This window comes from Convolutriloba macropyga, chromosome 3 (genome assembly GCF_964194025.1).
Source record: "Convolutriloba macropyga chromosome 3, txConMacr16.3, whole genome shotgun sequence".
NCBI lineage: Eukaryota > Metazoa > Xenacoelomorpha > Acoela > Convolutidae > Convolutriloba > Convolutriloba macropyga.
Window position 1 is genome coordinate 14,656,846 of NC_134470.1, and position 24,275 is coordinate 14,681,120.

Here is a 24,275-nt window from a genome sequence, read left to right on the forward strand (position 1 = left end):
TTACGATATATTTTTGTTCTCAGAACGATTTGCAGAAGTTCTATTTCTTCTAAAAAATATTTTAAACATCTAGGACGGCGTGCACCTAAACTTGAATCTCTCTCAAATACGATCTAGTTTTGATACAGATTTAGATAGGATCACCACAATTGTCTACTATATTAAATATGATATCGGCTTCTATTATAGTCGACAAGGTTGGCGCTAACGGGTTAAAACTAGGACGGAGTGATACAAAATTCTGTATAAATTAGGGTTGTCATATATGCACCTGGACTGGCACAAGCTCTGTGACCCATTAGAGCAGAAGACGGTACCCATTTTGTCCCAAAATATCAGGTTTAGGGTACATTGCAAAACCGTGTGGGATGTAACCGAGTATTAAGTCAATAGAAAAGCAAGTCTTGAATGGGGCGAACAGAATAACAGAGCTGAAGTTGTTATTTTCTGATTTAGTTAAATTGACCTCTTGTTTAGCTAAACTAGTTTTAAAACCAGAATGACAGCTCGTTTAGTTTGATTAATCACAATTTGTCTCTGAGTTGTCGTGTTTTTAATTCAGCCACAAATAAGGTCAAACTAAGATATTTACATGAAATCTACCAGTAAACAAAAATTGGACGTACAGAAGGAACATTCTTATCAACTTCGGGGGTTTCGCACCTCTCTTCTGGAGTACATCTTAAGAACTGTTCTTTTAATAGAAAACAGATTTACCAAAAATGCCAGATTTATACCAAATTTTTTTATGGTAAGGTTAAAAACGATGCTTAGATGGGATTTGAGGCGTGGGGGGGGTATGAGCTGAAGACATTGATTATATAATGGTTCAAACTTGCGAAGGAAAATGACATATCTTGTTGTACAAACCCAAAATTGTACGTATATGCATCTTCCCATAAACGTATCAAAAAGTTTCCAGTTTCGTCTCCCTTATTTTAGAGGACCAAACTTGTAACATACTCTGTGATTTATTGTCTTTGTCCAGATGGTCCTTAATTGCAATCTCAGTCCAGTCATTTGAGATGGTGTCTGGGGTGATTCCCTCGAAGTAAATCTGACCCCCAACCACCCCATCCCTCTTTGGGAATATCTGAACACTGATGTTGTACACGATCACTCCCTTTTCTGATTCGAGCAGGAATTTCTGGTGGTCGACATCATTGTCAACTTGGAAGATGTGAGATACGGCCTGTTTCTGGACTTTGCCATCTCTGATGTAAGGCAGGCTGGCGTCATACCCTGGAACAAATTTTGACCTGATTGCCTAGAATTAGGCTCCAACGGCTATCTTGAAAGATCTTGTAAGTCTCCTGCAAGTTAAGCATATGGATCTTGCATCTTGTACGATAAGCGTCATATACAAGAATCTTGCAAGATTGAACAAGATAAGCGTTATTAGCAATAATTGTGCAAGGTTATACAAGATAAGCGTCCGAATACGACTACTCCGTAAATTATAATTCAAGATGTGCATTAAGTTATCGTTAGAGAAGTATTTTTTACCATATAGGACTTTATAGACGAAGCAGACAACTTTGAGATGAGGTAAATCGCTGTTGAAATGAAGCCGGCACTTATAAAAAATGCCATTATCAGACAAAACAAAGAATTTCTATTAAAACAAGGCGGCTCGGTAATGTGCGATGGCACATAAGGTTCCGACCCCGCCCATCCACAATTTTGGCATAATTGTCTACCAAATGAGGAACAGATAGAAAAACCCAAAAATTATCTTTTGGAATCCCAAAAAACTAAAAAAAAACCAAGTATTTTTCAAAAAAATTATGTATGAACGATAAGATAGCCTCCAAAGCAAACAAATCAGTGGGGTAAAAATTGATGCATTAGATTGCTGTGATATGCCAATATTAAGAAAGCGAGTCAAGACGAAGAGCAAAATCAAACAACAACAGCAACAACAAACATTAATTACATCAAATATTTTACGTCCGTTTTAAAAAACCAAGCTTAATAACAAATTCAACACACCGTCAGATAAATTTAAGACTCAACAAAATAACTTAAAAATCACCAGAAAAGATATGGGACCAGTCCATAAAAAGGTTTGGTAACAATTAGACAAAAAAGAACAAAAACAGTAAAGTTAAAAAATTCGCTTTCTTTTTTTAAATTATTAACTTTAAAATAATGAAAACCGTTAAAAATCAAGTAAAATATCCTAAAGGCGTGCGATAACCAATGCTTCTATAGAAGGGCATCGGGACCTGACCTTATTCATTTTTTAAGCGGCTAAAAAGAACAAAAAAACAACAAACAAAAAATTAATTGAAACTTGCCAGAAAACGCTGTCAAAACCTTCAAGCCATATTTTGGCCCTCAAAATATATTTGATTGCGCTTTACTCAAATACCAAAAATGTAGTATGTGGTCATTCATTAGTGAGACTAGGTAACAAGTAGACAAAAAAGAAAGAAGGGCAAAAGTATGTAATACTTTTAATTTTTTTCGAAATAAAATTACATCAGAAGTCAAAAAAGACTTTAATTACATAATGATATGTTCAAATAGGGTCGTTTATTCATCCATAGGAACCTCTTGAGACCTGCAGTTATCCAGAATATGTCTAACGTCTACAAAAAGAACGTCAAAAATGACAAAAATCAAATTAATTTATTTTTTTTGTGAAAAACCGGTGTCGAACCCAGTAAGGTCATAACGAATTATTTTTAAAAAAAAATTTGAGGACACTAATTCTATTTGACACCTTCCCCTGACATCCACAATGTCATATTTGAAATGTAACTATCTAACGAGATTAGGTAACAAAAAGAAAAATAAAAAGAAAATTGCGAAGTTAAATTTTTTTTAGTTTTGGAAAACAATTCTTTTCAAAGTCAGGAAAGCCATCAGCTATCTGATACAATCAGAATATTGGCACAACTATTCTTCCATGAAAACCAAAAAAACCTATCACTGTAAAGGAAATTTCATACGACCGAAATGACAAAGTAAAAATGACAGTTAAAGACAAAATTAAAAAATTCAATTACTTTCTTCAAGAAAGTGTCGAGGCCGTTAAAACGATAATCTATATCTTTCAGGGTTTTAATATGTTACATTTTGGCTTGTTTTGAACCCTAATAATGCGAAAGGACTCCGAAAATTTATTAAAAAAATCAAAAAGTAAATCGAAATTTCATTAAAATGTTTTCCTCCGAAAAACTATTTTTAAAGTCTTAACAGTCATTAGCTGTCCTCTCAAGTTACTACGTAGTTCGTTTACTGTTCCTTAAGAAGCCTTTTGTTTTTCTAGTCATCGAGTCTGTGCCATAGGACCCATTCAATTACTTTCTTCAAGAAAGTAATTTCAAAATTCAATTACTTTCTTCAAGAAAGTGTCGAGGCCGTTAAAACGATAATCTATATCTTTCAGGGTTTTAATATGTTACATTTTGGCTTGTTTTGAACCCTAATAATGCGAAAGGACTCCGAAAATTTATTAAAAAAATTCAAAAAGTAAATCGAAATTTCATTAAAATGTTTTCCTCCGAAAAACTATTTTTAAAGTCTTAACAGTCATTAGCTGTCCTCTCAAGTTACTACGTAGTTCGTTTACTGTTCCTTAAGAAGCCTTTTGTTTTTCTAGTCATCGAGTCTGTGCCATAGGACCCCGAAAAATTAGTAAACTTTCAAATAGAAAATAAAAATTTTGTTAAAAAATTTTCTTTCGAAAATTTTTTTTCAAGTCTTAACAGCCATTAGCTGTCCCCTCAAATTACTAAATAGGTTCGCTTAATGCTTTTTAGGAAGCGTATTGCAATTCTAGTCAACGAATCTATGTCATAGGGCTACAAAGTCTCATTAAAATCTCAAAAAAAAGAATCAAAATTATAAAAAAATTAATAAAACTCAGAATCGGAGCCATAAAAATTGCCCGATTCCCTAGAAACTAATTATTTGTTTATTGGGCATTAACTGACGGTAAATGAGGTTTGTCAGGAACACAACCTGGATAATAAATGTGACTAGTCTCCAAGTGACTTGAAAAAAAATAATAAAAAAAACATGAAAAGTTTTTTTTAAAAATCCAGCTCTCAAATGAAAATCGAGCATTTTCTATAGTAAACATCACTATGAGACGAAAACTACCCCTTTTTTGGCCTTTCGTCTGTTAGAATCACAATAATGTTCCATTTATAGCAGAAAATGTAATTTTGAATTGATATTTTTTTATAGAAACTAGCTTAATTTGAACAGAAAGTGAACAAAATCATGCCAAACTTCACGTGTTCACGCAAAACTTTAAACCTCGATAATTCCTCAAAAAACACGAAATTCAAAAAAATCTTTTTAATTCCGAATTCTACGCGAGACGAGCTTTTCAATGATACCACTCACTCTTCTCTACGATGAATATATCGATCGGCCAAAATTCACGGAACAAAAAAAAACCCATTTGAGTATATAGTTCCTCCCTCCCACAAGTGGGGTCGGAACAATTAACAAATCATTTGAAACGAGTATTTGCTCAAAAGAGAAGCTGATAATGACCCAAGTGCTTTGTTATATCAGCCTGTTTTATTTAACATGGGGCAAAAATAATTGCACTGATACAAACTACTTTACTATAAGTTTTAATCAGTAAAGCTTTTTTGATACTGATTGTCGAATGCGAAACGATTTAAAGACAAAAATTTCGACTTTTTAAAATTGAAAAAAGTTTCTCGTTAAGTTAACCCGTCAAGCTGTCGTGTGTTTTAAAAGGCAAACACGTCAACTTTCTTTCTTTAACGTTGCCGTTGACGACCTGTTTTTTTCCAAAAACGTTAAGCACAAGCAATGGACATAAATACTGAAAAAAAACTAAATATCGAACACAAAAACCCCAGAACAGAAAGCTATGCTGAAAACATCCTATAAGTAAAGCTTATCTAATCTCTTAACTAATCGAAATTTGTCCAACTCAACAGAATCTCCTCAGGTTTTTTCGAACACATTGATTTTTTCAATTCAGTATGTCAACTGAATCCAAAACAAATTAATCATGCAATTGTTGCTATGCAATAGGGGATCTAAGCAAGATCAACTATTGTGAAAAAGGACCTGTCCTGGATTTGATCCAGCATTCCTCACAAGCAAACATCATGTCCTAACAATTACACCAACTGGTCTTAAACTCATTAATTGGAGATCTCATAAAACAAATTTGCTTGTTCTCTCTTGTTCCTCAAGGGTTCATCGTTCTCTAGTCAAGCATGCCTGGAGCAAATAAAAATTCTTCTCAAGCTATCATCACAATATTTTAAGCACATTTTACGATCAGATTCTATTGCAATTTAGTGATAAGATCTGTTTCTTACAAATATCTTGTGAACACAATATAATTCCAATTAGTTATGGCCTAAAAATTTTTCCGATAATGTTAGGTTTATTTACTAATTGCTCTCAAACGAAGTTTGTCGTAATTATATTAGTCCTGTCGATCTTTTTTTGTACGTAATTTTTCTCTTGACCAATTTTTCGTCTGACGCATTTGACTTTTCGTCCTCAAAAACGGGATAGACAGGTAGCGTCGAGCGCGCGTTAAGGGCTTTTAGTGTCCTTCAGCTCAGTAGTCTCCAAGTATGCGATTTGTAGAAACTGTTTTGGAGACTTAAACTTATGGCGCGAAGGGCAGTTCTTAGAGATTGACCCCCCCCCCCCCCCACTGTTGCCACCCCATTAGCCTCCCCCCTCCGCTGCGCTCACATATCTAAAAGCATAGATAGAAATGAAGTATATTCAATTTCAAATGCTTTTGTTTAAAAAACAAAGATCAACTCTCGTACATGGCATAAAAGTTTTCTCCATCAAATTGTATTTCTGTTAGCGTACATATTTCAATTCTTTACACGAGAACTAATGAATCCGCTTGAATCATGCACCAAACGAATTTTATACGAGTTAACTTGGCAACAATTTTTAATCCGAAACCAAGTATTACAGAGACGATTTGAAATAGTCTCTATAGATAACGGCCATGTTGTAGTTGATCTAAACCCTCCATGACATTATCCTAACAATACACTATTGTTGCTTCGCCATTTTCATGTCATAAAACTGTTTTCAATGAGAAAAGCAATACGCATTAGAGGTTGCTCGCACATGCAAACCTAAACATAAACCTCAAACAAAGGAGAATACTAGAAATTGGTCCCTCATAATCAATTTTATGACCAAGAAAAATTTTTTTCCAAATACATTCCAATTGCTAATGCTCAGCAAAGTCAAAACTCATGCCATTTTAATGTTAATATTTGAGAGTTTTATAATCGGCATAATTGTGACTCCGACAAAAATTCGTCTTACTTCCTTTTTCTCAAAATTTTTCAGGTAAAAAAGGCACGTCGCATAGAAACAGAACGCGAATTTTATTAGTTAGCAGGCAAAATTTCTTTTCAGTTTTCTTCATCAGTAACAATTTACTCTTTGGTGCACTTTATGTACAACTTACGCGGCACTTTTCAGTTCATTTGTCTTTATTGAAATTGAGGGATAAATAACATGAATTAAATTCGGGTTTATTTCCCCTTTATGGCCCAAAAGTAATCAAACTCAAGTGATGTGCCCTAAAATATCCGCATCCACACCCAATTGCGTAATATAGCTTGCTCATCCTTAAAATTGTGAGTCACCTTTAATTGCTCGCTCGTAGTTATACGATTTTATCTCAAAATATCGAGTTCCTAATCTGAAATTGCTGGTGGGCATAAAGACGGAAAGAGTGAGCAATGATGTCTGTAAATTGCGAAATGAGGTCATTTACTTGAGTTACGGCAGAAAAAAACTGTTTTTAGAAATTTTATATACTCTTTTTGAGTGGTTTAAAACATTAGAACCATTTCTCGGCGAATTTTATGAATAAACTCTTTCAAAACACAAAACAGAAACGTATGGTCCGTAAACCTAATTTTCCTGTCGCTCTTAAGCATTGTTTTATTAGTGTGCTCAGATTTGTTTCAATATAAAACAGAAACATTCATATCAATAAAATTGGAAATGGAATCAGTCAGATTTGTAACTTTTATACCAAAATGGCTAGTTCAAATTCAAGTTATAGTTTTTGACGGAAACTAAAACAGATTTCAATTAGTAATACAAATGGGCATCTAATTTATTGAAAACACTTTCCTTGCAACTGCATGATTTGATGATAAACTTTCCAAATACAATCAGGGCATGAAACAAATATGAATGTTGAATTCTGTGATTAAAAATACAAGTATTGGGCTGCTTCAGTAATCAATAAAAATAACAAAATACAAAAATTCATATTGCGGCAACCCTACACGGGGCATATGAAAAAAGGCGGAAACTCGATAAAAAAATAAAATGTTTTTAAAAGAAAAAAGACACAATTTTTTTTATAAAAAGTTTGCGGAAAATAAGTGAATACCAGTTAAAACAATAAGAGGGGTACTCCAAAATCCACGCTTCTAAGAAGTCTTCAATTGGCCTAACATTTATGTTCATGAAAACAAAAACTTTCAAATGCAGCCAGTAACGCATAAATTTGGAACAAAAGCATCTGCATAATTTGTTATAATGATATATGCTCTAAAATTTTGAGATCAAAAGCTCTAAGTGATTTAACTAAAGGCGATTAGTAAGTTTTTCTACATTTTCGCAGTTGCCTACATGATAATTGTAATCAAAATCATTGACCCAGAGAGCAAGGAGAAGTGTAGAAAAAAGGCCAATGATTAAAATTCAATTACAAAAGACGCACAAGTCGATAGCTCATGTTAAACAATGACGGTTGGAGACACTTGATTTTTTTTTATTGCGACAATTGGATTTTGACAAAATGCTTTTGACGTTTTTTGTTGCCAATTCTACAACTTCCAAAGAATTTTTGTTGAACTTCTTCGACAAATGGCTGCAACAAAACCAATCTTCCGAGATAAAAAATAATTTTCGAGGCAAATGTTGGCAAGAACTATTCTCCGTAAACTGCGAAACGAGTTCATTGAGTTGATTTACGGCAAAAAAATGTTGCCTGTTTTTAGAAATCTTAAGCTTTCTGAGTGGCTTAAACATTTTAACTATTCCTTGAAGAACTTTGTGAATAAATTCTTTTAACAATCCAAACATAAAAATTGCGTTGTCCGTAAATTTGATTTTTCTGTCACTCCTAAGCAATGTATGACAGGTCAGATTTGTTTCAAAACAAAAACATTCAAAACAATAAAATTGGGAATGAATCATACAAATGGGCAACTCAATTAATGAAAACACCTTCCCTGCAACTACAAAACTTGAATATACGGTTTGCAAATACAACCAGGGCATGAAACAAATATGAACATTGAAATCCGTGATTAAAAAATTCAAATATTAGGCCGCTTCAGTAATCAACAAGCATGCCAAAACTCAAAAATACATATTCCAGCAACCCTGAATGAGGCAAGGTATACTAGGCGGAAAATCGTTTCAAAGGTTTTTTAAAGACATTAGGAAAAATTCTATATTAAATGCTTGTGCAAAATAAATCAATACCAATTTAAACACTAAGAGTGGGACTTGAAAATCCACCCCGCCTTGAAGTCTTCGATAGTCCCTCACATATATTTTAAGGTAAACAAAAACAAAAATTTACGAAAACAGCCTTAAAATTGCAGAATAAGAGCGTCTGCAAAATTCGTTATAAATATATCTGCCCAAAAAATATTCTTCCTTTTTCTGATCAGAAGCTCAACATTACTCAGACAACTCAATCCTTTGGTTGGGGTCTTTTTTCACGATTTTTCGATTGTAAGTTTTAATCAAAATCTTTACACCGTAGAAGATGGGGAAGTGTAGAAAAAACCCAAGATTTGAAACCAATTATGGGAGAAACACAAGTGAACAACTCATGTTACATTGTGACGGATAGAGACCCTTGGTTACTTTATAGAGACAACGGAATTTTGACAAAATACTTTTAACTGTTTTAGTTGCCAATTTAGAATTTTCTAAATAATTTTTGTTAAACACCTTCAACCAATGGCTCTAACAAGACCAATCCCTTGGGATGAAAAAATTATTAAAGCAAACCGTCTTTTCAAATTACCCAAAAAAGTTTTAGTCATCATGAGAAAGAAGTAATTTGATTAACAGGTAATCCTCTATCATAAATTTCAATATCAAAATTTTTCTCGTTTGATGATTCCATGATCTAATTAAATTTCTGTAAAAAAATCATTGCGGTTAAAATTTTATGCCTTTTTCTGACAAACAGAAACCGATGGTGCACTGCCAATAAAAAAAACAACTTGTATTACCGAAAACTTCTAGGGCCGTTTAACCTGATTTCCTGACCTGCCTGAAGCCTTCAGTTTCATATGATACCGATTGACAACTCTAAATTAAGACCAAAGAAGTTTTAAAAAGGAAATGCAAAATAATTTTACGTAAACTCTGAGAACAAAAGAAATAACAAAATTTTGCATTTTGTATTAAAACCTGAAAAGCTTTCAGTAATAAAACCTAGGTTCAATTGAATTGAAATCAATGAAATGTTTACAGGAAGAGAGAGCCTAACGAGAACTTTTTTAGTTTTTACACTAATATAGCTGAATATATGCGCTATTTCATCAATTGCTCAAATGCAATCTTATTAAATATTAGAAATTAGTCAATAGAAGAATTCTAAAGAAAGACGAGCTAAACACTGCTATCAGACCAAAATTGCTGTATAAAAAATTAATCTCAAATTACAATGAACGTACGTTTCGTTCACCGGGGGTGAGATAATGATTAAACATTGTAACTGTAAAAAGAGTTGGAGATATTTTGATATAGAAATTGATCTTCGTTCAGTATACAATTTAGCCTACCTCAGTATTCAATAAAACATCAGATTTCGTCTCTCTTTACACCATTGCAAGGTGAAATCGTCAAGTTATCCTCCGCAGAATTGTTCAAATTTTTTTTAACCATTTACGTTAAAAACATTTTTCAATTTTAATTATGTTTCTACTTTAAAAAACAAAGAAAGCTGAAATCACCTAAGCAATTTTCGTTTTAAAAATTGTATTAATTGTGGTCGCTTGTTATTATTTGAAAAATGTTTACTAGCTTCAAAAATGGAAAAATAGGCTATAGTACTTATATAAATATATATGTTGATAGTGATGATATCTTTTGTCTCATTGTGTAGTGAAATGAAAGAAACTTTGTAATAATCCATGAGGACGTTATAAATGATCTTTGATTCTTTGATCCGTGCGATATCACTCTTCTCATACTTTTTAATGAGATGTTAAAAAAGTTTGCTCTATAAAAATCAGTCATTTTTGCTGGAACCACAGTGCCCTCTGGATTTTATCTAATCAAATAAAAACTTCTCTCTCCTAGTTGATTACTTTTTAACTGTAATTTACCATGTTGTTTAATTTATCCAGTTTTTGAAAGCATTTAAAAGAACTTAAGTTCGATAAATCATTAGGTTTACAAAAGCTCAATTCCTCGTTTTAATAGATTTCAATCCGCATTATTAAGCAATTGCCTCTGATTTTGTATTACTGTCATGAATGAGAAACAAAGAATAAGGCGCGAAAAATCGAAGTTCTTTTCGACTCTAATTTTTTCCTCAAAGATTTTTAGAAGTCTCAAAAAGCATCTCAGATTGTCTCTGGTTTTGTAATTTTTGAATGTTACTTTATTTAAAGTGCGCCTTTAATGGTATAATTTAGCTAAAATTGATCTGAAAATTGTTTATCTTTCGTATTCCCTAATCTCCTCCTTTTCACTAATTGACGGTTAACAAAAATGAAGTCTGGCGAAGGAAAATACAGCAAATAATTTTAATGAGGCAAAAACATTTTGTATAAAACATGATAATTGGTGCGTCACAGAAAGAGAGGTAGATAATGTTTGGTGACAATTTGGTGACTAGGACCTTCATGAGGGGATTGGAGATACATGATTTTCGGGAGGGACATAATTCAGGTTTTATATGTCCATGCGAATTGTGGGTACCCAGTGAGGCATGAGGTTTTAATTGACAATTGCCGGGAGAGTCTTTACTAGAAAGCTAGTCAGCCAAGTTAATAACTTCGAATAACACCCCAGTTTGTTATTATTCGATTTGAAAGTTTAATTAACTTTCTCAAATCAGGCCTCAGAATATATATCATACATGTGGCTAGACATGTGAAATAATAACCTATCAAGGTGCTTATTATGCTTGAGTACATTTTATGGAAAGCGTTGGGAAAATCATTAGTGATAGGGGTTTGTTGTTTTCCAATTTAATCAAGCTAATTAGAAAAGTCCACTTTTGGATTAAACAGGGACCCTATGTTTTTATTTTGGAGACTGGAGCGTGGTTGGGCTGTATGGGTCCAATTATGGCTCGTCTGGACATGAAACGAGGAGGGAAGGCACACGACCAGAGTAATGATCTGGTCTTACCACTGGCACAGCCATACTCTAGCCATAAATCAAAAATGCGAGTCATAAAACTAATCCGGAGTGAACTTCGTGTTTAAGTTTGCGAGTTTGCTCCTGGTTTATACTGACCACGGCTTTATTATAACCAGCCTTAGTTAATATCCCCACCTTCTGATTATTAACCAAACCTTGCATACTTTCTCTCTCTCTCCCATTTGCTTCCCATTTCCCCCTTTCCCAGGAACAAAAGTGGTATAAACTGAGTCTGAATGAATTATGGCCCTCTCGGAGCAAGACGTCCTTCGTCAAGTGAAGTTGAACCGGGAACCCAGGCGACATAAACAATCCAGTCAACTACCAAGTACATAATAAACCTTTCCCTTTCTCTCTTCTTCTATATCTCCTGTCCTTTAAAATAATATTTACTCTTTTGAGCCCTACCACGAATTAAGCTCCACCTTCTTATTTATCAGTACACGCATTTATACATGAATCTCTTCTTTACTGGGCAACAACTACAATAACACAGCTAGCCTACCTGAAACCCCCTACCTACTCTCAAATATTGATCTCACATACCAACATGATCTCAAAAAAACTCCACACCAAAACAGGTCTGAAAATATGTTTTATTAGTAATTCCGCGCTAGAGTAACGTCGATATCGTGACATGGAACATTCTTTGAAATGAGGGAAAAATACAACTTTCCCAGAATTGTAAGTGCTTTTATAACAAGGGGGCGTTCAACTCGAAGTTGAAAACAGTTTTTCCGTCTGGATTTTAATTGCACCGTCATTCTCAAAGTACGACCCATAAATCTTTTCAGATAGTGCTAGAACAGTATCAGAACACGCAAGTTCACCTTGTATCAAAAATGTACAAATTTTCCCCAATTTTCCCTATTTAAACTGAAAACTAGGTTTGCAACGGCTGGCTAAATATTTAACCAACATTTCGATTTGCTTTAACTTAATGTGTGGATATAGGCCTCCAAATGTATTCCACACAATCAGCACGAAAGCGTTCCTTTATACCTATCCGGGTAAGTTTACCCTGTGCAAATAAACCCCGGAACCCTTGGGTCCTCAAGTGCGTAAGAGCACTGGGGCTTTATTGTGGGGCGAGATATTAAATTAACGCCTCAGAAACCCTCTAGACGATTGGGCTGGCTTGCATTGGATCGGAATGAATTCAATGGACGGGGGGGGGGGGTCCAAATTATCAAATGAAAATGATGAAAGTGTAATGTCCCTTCAAGGGCTCCAGAAGCCGAAAAAATTGAAACATGAAAAAGCAAAGAGTAGAATTTAAATAAAAACAAACATTGAAATCAATTTTGCACATTAGTGTGCAATGTAAATCGAAATTTTAGTTTAAAAATCAAGAGATCTGAAAATCAACAGTTATTAAAAAAAATTAATCTTGCTTATTTGCAAAAACTGTTGCAAGAATACTTAAGATGTGGTTTTCGATGTTCTGCACTTCGGTTTGCAGTAAAGTGCCCTTGATGAAAGTGTCCTACATGTTCATCAGGGGTGAAAAGTTCATTGAACCTAAAAGCAACTCAGCATAACCTGATAATCTCTTGTGCGCATTAAGTCTTTATTTTCACAGGGATTAAGTTTTCATTTCACCACACAATTATTGAGTTGAATATAATTGAATACTGAATACCAAAGGTTGCCGATTTAATCTTTACATATTCTGACCAAAAATAGCAATCAGTGCCTGAAAAAGTACTCTCAAGGTTGAATTTAACCAATGTAATTTTTTTTTAAATGTGAACTTATTTTAGCTTATATATGAATTTCTTGCACTTTTTAAAGTAGAATTAGATTAAAAACTATTCCAAGTTTTAATTTTAATGCTAACAACGAACGATGTGTGCACTGTAATTGTTTTTTTACGAACAAACAATTTAAATAATAAAAAATTCAAAGGTAAAAAGTATTGATTGTGAGAATCGACTAGATGACCATTAGACTAATTGAACCCTAAAATTGTCTCATAGCAGCAGTGATCTTGCCGAGCCCATTAATGATTTTTGGGTTCTATACACTTCAATCCCCTCGTCAAGTGAGACCAACTGTTCTCACGTTTGGGAGAGTTAGGCGGGGGCCTATTTTCCTTTCTTATCCCTGATTTGAGGGTGGGTAATTTAGGGGCAGAGGAGGGATAACTATGGACGGGGTTATTTGAGAAAGGGTGCTAATCTGTGGTAAAATCAATAGTAAACACAACGCTGTTTACTGTTGGTTTTAGCCAACTCGAGTATAAAAATCACCCCGACGGTCACTTGCTGTCATTTTGCTTCTCATTCGTAGATTAGGGAACTTATTCAGTTCATTATTTGCCAAGAATGGTGGAAAAAATAAGCTAGAAAAATCCAGGAATGATTTTAGGACCCACCCACTTTGTTTTGCAAGTGCCTCAATTTAATCACTAAATCATTAGGTGGAGCAATTTTCATAAGAATGGGTAAATTTTGAAAGCACTTAACCACAATAAAATAGAGCTAAAAAACCCCAACCACCTGAAGGGACTGCTAAATTTAAGTTCAATTTTTCAAAGAAAAACTATAGTTGTCTCAGACGGCAGAAAAACATTTATCCGTACTGTGGAATTTTGCATTTTCAGAAGAATGACAAATTGCAGGCCAACTAGCGCCCAAAAGTCCAGACAGAGGTTTGATGGCTATTATTCGGCGTCTCAGCAAGGTACCATTCTGTCTCCAATTTGAGCTTATCAGCTAGCGGAAACTCAAGTTATTACAATAAAATAATTTAAGCATTTAAACAAAAATAGAGAATAAAGAAAACTTATTAAAGATTACCAGAAAGCACAAATTTCAGCAAGAAGCAAGAACTTTGTTATAAAAGCTGGGTCACACTTGTAGTTAAAACAGTTTGCAGCAAAAATAGGGATCGATTTTTGTTTCTGGTAAAATTTATCACAACAAAAAAAAGTGAAGTAAGCTCTCCAAATTGCCTCCATTTGATCTCATCGCAGTTCCAAGCTGTTCTTGTCGACTCAGCTGAGTTAACTTCCTTAAAATATCACTGATGCACATCTCAAATCAAATGCATAGCTATAATGATAATGCTTCTGATTACTTGATCTTTCGACTATTACAGATTCAGCTCTTATATCGCCAAAAACCAGCAAATAATTTCGATTCAACCCCAGGTTGAGGTGCCATCCGGAAGTGACCTCTGATCAGACCAAGTCCAACGCACACGGTGTGTTCACAGACCAAAATTACAGTGTCTGGGATTTGGTTTGAGCGCACAATAGTATGATCAGAGGCCACTTCGGTCTGGGGCCGGTATAATCAGAGGTTACTTCGGTCTGGGGATGGTATGATCAGAGGTCACTTCGGTCTGGGGATGGTATGATCAGGGGTCACTTCGGTCTGGGGATGGTATGATTAGAGGTCACTTCGGTCTGGGGATGGTATGATCAGAGGTCACTTCGGTCTGGGTCAATTCGGTCTGGTATGATCAGAGGTGACTTCGGTCTGGGAATGGTAAGATAAAAGGTCACTTCAGGATGGTAATGGTCTGATCAGAGGCGGATTCAAGCGCACATTAGTCTGATCAGAGGCCATTTCGAGTGGATTTTTTTTTGATTTTTTGTTTTTTTTTACCAAGAGATGTTGGCTCTGCCAATAGGCAACAAAAGCAGCATTCTGATCAGAGACACATCTAGAGTCTGATGCCTTTGATCAGAACCAAGGGAGTCCAGCTGATAGAATATGCCAGTCCCCTTACAAGAAAATTTTGTTTGACTTTAGAATACGATGTTTTATATGGAAAGCTGTCTAAATTCATCCATTGAGTTCGAAATATGCACTAATGTATACTAAATAAATTTTTATCAGCAGTTGGGGTATCTTTTCTTTAGCAATAATACCTTTAAAATGGTCTTCTTTTAGATGTATTTAATAATGCAAACATCATTTTGTATGAAATGAATACATTATAACAAAGTTTGTGCGGTGAGGGGATTTCGAGCGCACAATAGTCTGATCAGGAGTGACTTTTGAGCGCACAATCGTCTGGACGATGGTCTGGGTTTGGACTGGGCCATGGTCGCGCAATCGTCTGGGCAATGGTCTGATTTTGGTCTGATCAGAGGTCCTTTCCGTCTGGAAAGGTCTGATCAGAGACAGTACCGAGCGCACTTAGCGCTCTTTAGTATGATCAGAGGATACTTTGGCCTGCGATGATTTGATCAGAGTTAACTTTCGTCTGGCACTGTCTGATCAGAGGTCACTTCCGGATTGCAGCTCAACCTGGGACGTTTCTGAAGCTCGTTTCCGAGCCCAAACTAACACACGTGCCTGACGCTTACAATTAATCCATAGGGTTGCAAGTTGGTTAATATCAGCCTTAAGAATCAAACATATATACCCTTGTGGTACGGGATGGTTATTTTGTAGGAATATGGCAGATTCTGGAAGATTCATGTAGAAATTTCTGGCAGTTTCCATCAGGAAGCACATTTTTCTGGCAGTTTCTTTCAATATAAGTATTTTCCACTCACATTCCTTCCAGATAGCCAATTTCTTTGCCAGATTCTTACGAAACAAGTATTTTTTTCAAGTATTTCGTACAAAAGCAAAACGCGCAAACCATCCTGTTGAGCTCGGAAAGAAAATCAAAACGTCTCAATACTTGAATGTACACATATTTTGAGCACCGACAAAAAGTTTATAAATTCCATTTACGGTTGGTTTTTTTGAACCACTATTCTTATGAATACTCTGGCGGTATCCAACAAGATGAAACGAAGTTCTGATTTTCATGGTTTAATCGTTAATAGGATTCTGACAGGTAATTCCTTTTCCCAAGAAAACGAAAAAAAAAATCAAAGAAAAAATTCTGAGCAGATTTATTTTAACAATGGGCATCTGCCAAATCAGGTTATGCAAAGGACACGTAGATGATATAATCTAATGTTCCGCTTCATATAAAAGAATGTCAGGAGATTAATATTGGGCGTTAGCGGATTAATATTGGAAAACTTATAACACAAGATAAATGCAAACAGCAAACATTTAATAAAAATATATAAAATATACAAATTGATTTATATATATTTATATTTATATATATATATATATATATACTATATATGTATATATATATATATATACTACATATATATATATATATATATATATATATATATACAAACTTGCATACATACATGCATATATATATATATATATATATATATATATATATTCATATATATATATATATATATATATATATATATAAATATATATATATATATATATATATATATACAGGAGAACCAATTTTGTATTTAATTTTCCTTCAACAAAGCGCTGATTCTCAATAATTTTAGCAAACATTTAATAAAAATATATAAAATATACAAATTGATTTATATATATTTATATAAATGTATATATATATATACTATATATGTATATATATATATATATATATATATATATATATATATACTACATATATATATATATATATATATATATACAAACTTGCATACATACATGCATATATATATATATATATATAATATATATATATATATATATATATATTCATATATATATATATATATATATATATATATATATATATATAAATATATATATATATATTTATATACAGGAGAACCAATTTTGTATTTAATTTTCCTTCAACAAAGCGCTGATTCTCAATAATTTTATTAAAGATTTGTATACCAAACTCAAAAAGTAAAGTAACAATTAATTCATGTGCCCACATTGTTGCCAAAGAGTTTATATCTCTGCTCAGACGTTGCTAGCCATAGTTTTGGAGTCGATAACACTCTTTGTCTTGACGTGAAAAAAAATGTGCCATTAAATGAATTAGTCAGTCGCAGCAAAAAATGAGAAAACCATCAACCAGAAGTGCATCAACACTCACAAGCAAAGTTGAAATGGGAAAAGACGAGCACAGAAAAACAGCTGAGCACAGATCTTGGTTGACCTATTTCGTTTCAAAATTTGCTATTCAGTTGATTGACAAATGATATCTATAATGGCTGTTTATTATCATCATTGAAAAAAAATCTTTAAAAAAAGAAAAATTTATCTGATTGTTCTAAGTTCGTTTATCATCCGGTCAACGTAAGCTGATTGCAAATATTTTACCTAAAAATGAACAATTTTGTTCACAATTGCAACTCGCCTATGAGAAATCCTTCAAACGGTAGAAACAAACATTTTGAAGCGTTGTCATTTAACATTGGGATCATTTCCGTCTGTGCCTCTTCCCCAGTACGTACAGAGCACGTGCCATTACACAGCAAGTCATTATAAAAAAATATAGCATGTGCGTCTGGGGATGCAAATAACAGGCACCCAATAAACTGGGTGGGCACAAACGGAAAAAAATCCAAAAATTGCAGCAGTTTTTAAAAACTCTGAAATATTAATGTGTTAAAGAAAAGGCTGTCACGTTTTTTTTTAAATAAATAGTTCTGTTTCCATGACACATGCTACAAAAAGTGGACCAAGTTGTAGAATAGTGATATAAAAATTTATTAAAATATTGCAAATACGGTGCAAAAGCTTCAGCAAAACGGCAATTTTCAGCTCATTAATTTTAAATATTTTTTGAATCTTTCATTTCCATTATAGTGATCAAATTTTCAAGATGAAGAACTTAAAGGAAAATGATTAATTAAAGGAGAAGAATTCTTCAGATCAAAGTTTTTGTGCTCATTACATAGGTTTAGTGATACTCTTTTGTAGATGAAAACGCTTCAGTATAAAATTTTCCAGAAACGACAAAAGCTCAAAGCGTCTACTATGCTTGCTTTACTTTCTCTGTCTGAAGAGCAATTCTTCAAGTTAGTTTAGAGCAATTCTTCAAGTTAGTTTTGCAGAACGCGGCACTTACTTTTCATGCGCGGAAAAGTCACTAGGTTTCAAAGTTTGTATCAGGCTTGCATCATAAGAGATTGCTTTTAGTTATAACAACAAAAGATGTGAAATAATTTGTCTCTTCTCGTTTTTTTGTTTTAAATCCAGCAATAATTTTGTTTGACATCATGAATCTTGCCATATCCTTTTTTTGTTTTAAATCTAGGCACACATGCTTTTGATATCTTTTTTATTAGTTCTTTCTTCTTTATAAACTGCTTATTTTTTTACATAAAAAGTGAAAGTTTTGAAACATAAGGATGGAGAATGATTTGTAGGTTAATGTTCTCAATTAAATTAGATTTTTTATCTGAAAAAATTGTTGGAGATGTTTAGTTCACAGCAAGTCTGAACTGAAACAAGGCCACACTTTTAGGAAAACGGAAATTAAATTTGTATTCGGGCGGCCAACAAAGAGATATTGAACAATATAGCTTCTTCTTTCAAATTTCTATTTTAATCCTAATCGATATTCGCTCATTAGCAAATCCTGGCTCGACGCGGGGGTGAATTTTGCCCTAAAATACAATCTGAAGAAATCAGATCGATTTTGAAGCGTGGCGTGGCATTGCTAAGACAGCTATCTCGATTTTGCTTCCAAAAGAGAGAAAGATTACAACTGCCTGCCCGCCTCCTTTTCACTACCATACCTCTTTTTCTTGGTCTCTAACCCTCCCCCTTCTTACCATATTTTTCCATCGTTTTTCCTTCCATTCTTTCCTCTTTTGCCTCCCTCTCTCCCTTTCCAATCTGCGGACGTGGGATAAAGGCCCAATTGTTGGCTTGTCACTCATAGCCTCGCGCCCTGACAAGGTGCAAATTTGAAAGCACCCCTTCCCCAGTTTTCCCCCTCCACCCCCTTCCATTTCTCACTCACCCAGGGGAAGACCAAAAAGCATTGAGCTGGTCCATATATGACCTGACAGGTAAATCTATTCACGTCCATTAAGCGTGACTGGGCGTGCAACGAAAGTTGCCAAACTCGACTTTTCAGCCCCAATTTATCGTTGCTTTCGCTAGCCATACCTGACTCGCCCCCTTACTCTGTTGACTCTCTTGTTCACAACCCCCCCCCCCCCCCACCCCCTTGCTTGTTCACTTGACTCTCCCCTTACTCTGTTCACTCGCTTGTACTAAGTCCACCACATTTATTCTTTAGAAAAAGGCCATTTCTGATTTAGAATACTAGAATAAGAAGTATATCTTTGTCGTGATAATATTCGAAAGATAAATTAGAAAAAAAACAATGATACTCATTTTTTTCATGTTTACTGAGCAGATACTTATCACACAAAAACGATTCGGATAAAAATTAACATTTTTTCTACCATTTTTGCATTTCTCCGCCTAAAGAAAAAGTCACATCCTATGTATGTTTATTTGTTTGCTTTCCAAGGGAAATTGGCGCCAATATGTGCGCCAAAAATGCCAAGAAAAAACACGAGCAGAACAACTGGTTCGAAACAAAACTGGGAACAAAAACAAAAATGAAAAATGACATCCTCAAATAAGCATCTTGCATAAATATACAAATAGGTTTAGATTCGGTCACGGATGAATTAGTCGACCTTCATAAAGTTGAGGTAGTTCATACTAAAAAGATCATGTTACAAAAATCGTTTAAAAATTAAGATAGCAGCGATAAATTCCTTTAATTTATCGCAAACATGAAAAAAACGAAACAAGAAACAATACACTTATTGAAATTAACTCAGCTATAAAAATTATGAAGCTGTCATAACACACTTTAAACATTAATAAAAAACACTTGCAGACGGGGCAGGCGATTAAAACAATTTAAGCTTATTAAATCCTCTAGTTTGTTCAAATACTGTCTAAAGCACTGAAGGTTAATAAAAAAGTTTTCATTGTTTTTGCTCTCATTTCAGACACCATTCTCTACTTTTCAACTGAAAGGTCTTCTGTTTTATTAGAAAAAAAAGCTGATCGTGTTAGAAAGTTAATGGCACGGAATAATTAAATGACTGGTCGGAGTAGCCACTCATCTTCGCCAATTTTCACAAAAATGCTCGTCAACAAAATATTACTTTTATGCAAAACATCAACAATTGCTCTACAAAGTTATGACAAATATTAAATAGTTAATAATTTAGTCTAATTGGAGCGTTAAATTTTCAATTAAGCACATATAGCTGGACTTCATCAAATAAAAAAATAATCAGGCATATACTGCTCTCAATTCCTCCTTTAGTAGAGCTGGTGCTATTCAGTTAAGCAAATCCCAATTACTTAAACATAAAAAAATTCACCAATCAAAATTTTAAATAAAAGAAAATGAGGTTAAATTTTATTGAGGTTGAAAAAAAACTAAGAAGAGAGAAAATGAGTAAAATGGGCACAAGTTATGAAATGATTTGAATGCATTAAAAAAACTAAATCAGATAAGCTAAATCAGCTGAAAGCTGAGGAAAGATTGTAGAGAAAATTTAACCGTTCTACACAAAAATATGAATAATTTGAAATAAGCTGAAAAATATTTTTTTTTCAATTACTGTCATAATAGTTCATGTATATCGGTTTGGGTTTTTAGTAACCAAAGGATTCTCAGCAACACAATAAATGCTTCATAGTCTCGGAAAATTCAACTTAATTAGACAAATAACAGAAGTCGAATACAAACTGCAACCAATATTCTTCATGTAGAGCCTTATCAACTTGTTCCCTCCTGCAAATAGTCACAACGGTCACTTACAACTCCCTTGATTTCATACAAACATCATGAATGGTCCCCTGAATGGTGTCAAAAAACTTAGTAATCAATGTCGCAATGATTCAAATCTAAGGCATTAAGTTCCTCGAAAACAACTGCTGAACTACAGTCTAACCAACGTCAGCTCCATTATACAGTATGGCATCCTGTTGTACGGCTACTGCATTCTTTCCTCGTTAAATTGAATGCATTTAATTGAGAAAAAAGTTCAACTGATTTTCTTCAGAAAACTGCGCAATTCGTCTTCGCGAGCTTTCATCAAAAATGATTTTCTCGCGGTATATGCAATGCAAATACACGAATTCCTGAATTTCACCCCCCTCAACAAACAGTTTACATTCTAAAAAATTGCTCTAAAAATTGATTTGTTTTGAAGATCCATCTCGAGCTACTCGATCCATAAATATGCAGCTCGTGAAAGACCCTTTATATAAAACAACAATCAAAAGATACTCATTGTCGTATAGATAAACTCAACTGTACAACAATCTCAAACGACAGAGCATTATTACAGCTGACACCCAATGCATCACCACAAGAAATCTCTTAAATCTAAAATAAAATTAAATACTGTTAAATTTTGGATAATTATCAGTTAGTGAATTTTATATTCGACAAGTAATATAATCCTGATGCAAAAATTTGTAAGGTGAGATGGCTTGCAAGGTATTCGAAAAAAATCTGAGCTTTTCATTAGTTAGTCTTTTTAATGGAAAAATAATTTGAAAGACATTTTTTTCAATGGGTTTCGTTTCTTTTGTACATAGTTTTTTACAGCAGTGAGTGCTTTGTATATATATATATATATATATATATATATATATATATATATATATATATATATATATATATATATAATTATATGTGTCTTCATGTGTGTTGTGCGCAAAACAGGGAATTTTGTGTACATGGTCTTCCTTTGTAAAAATTCGATGTGGCTGCTGCAGTTGAACCTAATTTTCGGCGATGTTTTATTTCATCAGATGCGAATAGTGTTCTTATAAGCCCATTTACAATGACTTTCAGATATCTCAGCTAATTAATGAGCTTTTTTGTTGACTGCTTCATCTCATTTAACTGACAAACTTGAGCCTATCCGTTGCCTTTTTTTCATTTTTTTTGTACGTTCATGATCATTCATCTTCTGTACGTTTTTCATGATATTCTCTATGATTATTCAGTTATATAATTAAGTTTATTTAGGCTTATTCTTATGTTATACAGTGCTGAAAAAATATATCAAACGTAAAAATTATGGGCGTGCATGCCGGAGATATTGCTGAATTCCTTCTAAAAGTTACCTAATGTACCTTTTCGTATTCACACTTCAGATATCTGACACGAATAAACAAAAATTAAAACTTATTGTGTATATACATTATGTTGCAATAACGAACGCAATTGTTCTGAGAAACCAGGATATGCTTTTTTTAAAAAAAAAATCTAATAGAAACTGAAATTATTTTACTTAACCAAACTGCTATTTTTTTTGCGAAGTTTTACGAAAAGAGGGGAAAATAAGTGGTGTCAGAAGCTGCCGTTTCTTAATTATTTTGAATAAAGCTGTTGCCGTATGCAATTAACTGCCAATCTTAACGACGATGGTTATGAAAACAATCCATTGTACTAAATTTCACCATGCCAACATTTTTTCTAAAAAAAAAAACAAAGAATCTGAGCCGGAAAAAAATTCATTAACATGAAGTAATTTCGTGAAACATCCGAAAAAATTGTGTACAATATTGAAGTGCACCATATAGTATTGGGGTGTAGAGCATATTGCAAAAAATTATGTTCAAGGCCAACCAGCATAGATAGAGATTTATAAGGAATATCGATTTAGTCTGCAGAAAAATAGTGATAATTTGAATTTCAAGCTCTCTATCTTTTTCCATTCACTGTGTTCTGTCTTCACAGAATAATCGGTAGAAAATGAAATTGTGTTTTCTCTCTCTCTCTCTCATATTTGGTACAGAGTCTACTTTTCCTTTATAGCTCACTCAAAGCAGGATATGCCGCCCTAATTACTTTCACATCACGTTCTCCCCAGACAGGTGTGGTTAATTCGTATATAAAAGCGCAATCTGGGTCTGATTAGGAAATCGGTACAAACAAAGTGTGTGCAGGGGAAGTGGGGGATAATCCATGCCGCTTTGAATGGGGTAATTGAAGTGTAAGACTGCTGTGCTTATGGATTGTTTAGTTTAGCCATTTAATCGCGGCTACTTCGGGAAGGATACTAAGTCTGAACAAAACAGTCTTAAGCTCAATTAATTGTTCCCAATTAGAATTCATTTTTAATATATCTAATAGGTTTTGCTTTTTTGTGTAATGCTTTTAGTAAGAAACCAGGTGGAATTATACTGGCATTAAATAAATAGCTTCAAGAAAATAATTAAATAGACAGTATTTTTTGAACCAACAAGAACTCAAATTTTTTATACTGCATTCAAACAGCATACATATGCTCAACAAAAATTCAATTGGAAAACTAGGATGACAAACAAGAAAATTTACTGCAAATTAGAAGAAGTGAAAATCTACGTCTCATCAAATAATGAAAAAAATTGTCATTATTGATAGCAAGCATTTGAAAAACCCTAAAAGTTAAAACAATCTATTGAAGACAAAAAAAAAGAAAAGTCATAGTTCAAGCCTCACCATAAGACCAGAAAAAGCGGTCAAACCATTTTAACCAAAGTAATACGGCTTGAAGATTATCTAGCACGGGTGTTTCTTTTTAAAAAAGATATGAGTCTTTAGTTTTTGTAATGAATGTAACTTCAGAACATCGAATTTCCCAACAACGATAGAAAAAAACAATGAAAACCCTCTCGAAGAACTAATACTAAGCACAAAAACACGAGAAATACACAAAAAGATAAGAAAGATAAAAAACAGTGAGAAAGGGGCACTCGCAGAAAAGAATGAAATTAAGTGACATGAAAGTTTCTTCGTTTCATTGGCTTAGGAAACGTAATAACTGCTCTAAAAACATCAGATAGAAATATGAAAATCCAAACCAAAAATTATATTTCACCAACTACTTCAAAAGCACAAAATTGCAGGCTGAAAGCAATACATAACAACGCAATTAACTAGATCTTAAATTGCGTATCCGTCTTCAAAAATTATAATAAAAATGTTGTGAAAACTTCTGCACCACCAATGAACGAGATAATTGAGAATCAACAAAAGTTGCGGAGCACTACTAATAA

General features: G+C 33.6%; 1 protein-coding gene across 1 annotated transcript in view; it reads right to left on the reverse strand.

The window, feature by feature from the left end:
• LOC142336546 (uncharacterized) overlaps positions 1-24,275 on the reverse strand; it is a gene marked incomplete at its 3' end in the record, with an annotated part of 51,358 nt that overhangs the window by 23,474 nt on the left and 3,609 nt on the right. The window contains exon 2 of the mRNA XM_075385453.1: positions 964-1,242. Within this exon, the coding sequence (XP_075241568.1) occupies positions 964-1,242 (279 nt within the window). The remainder of the gene's footprint in view (positions 1-963; positions 1,243-24,275) is intronic.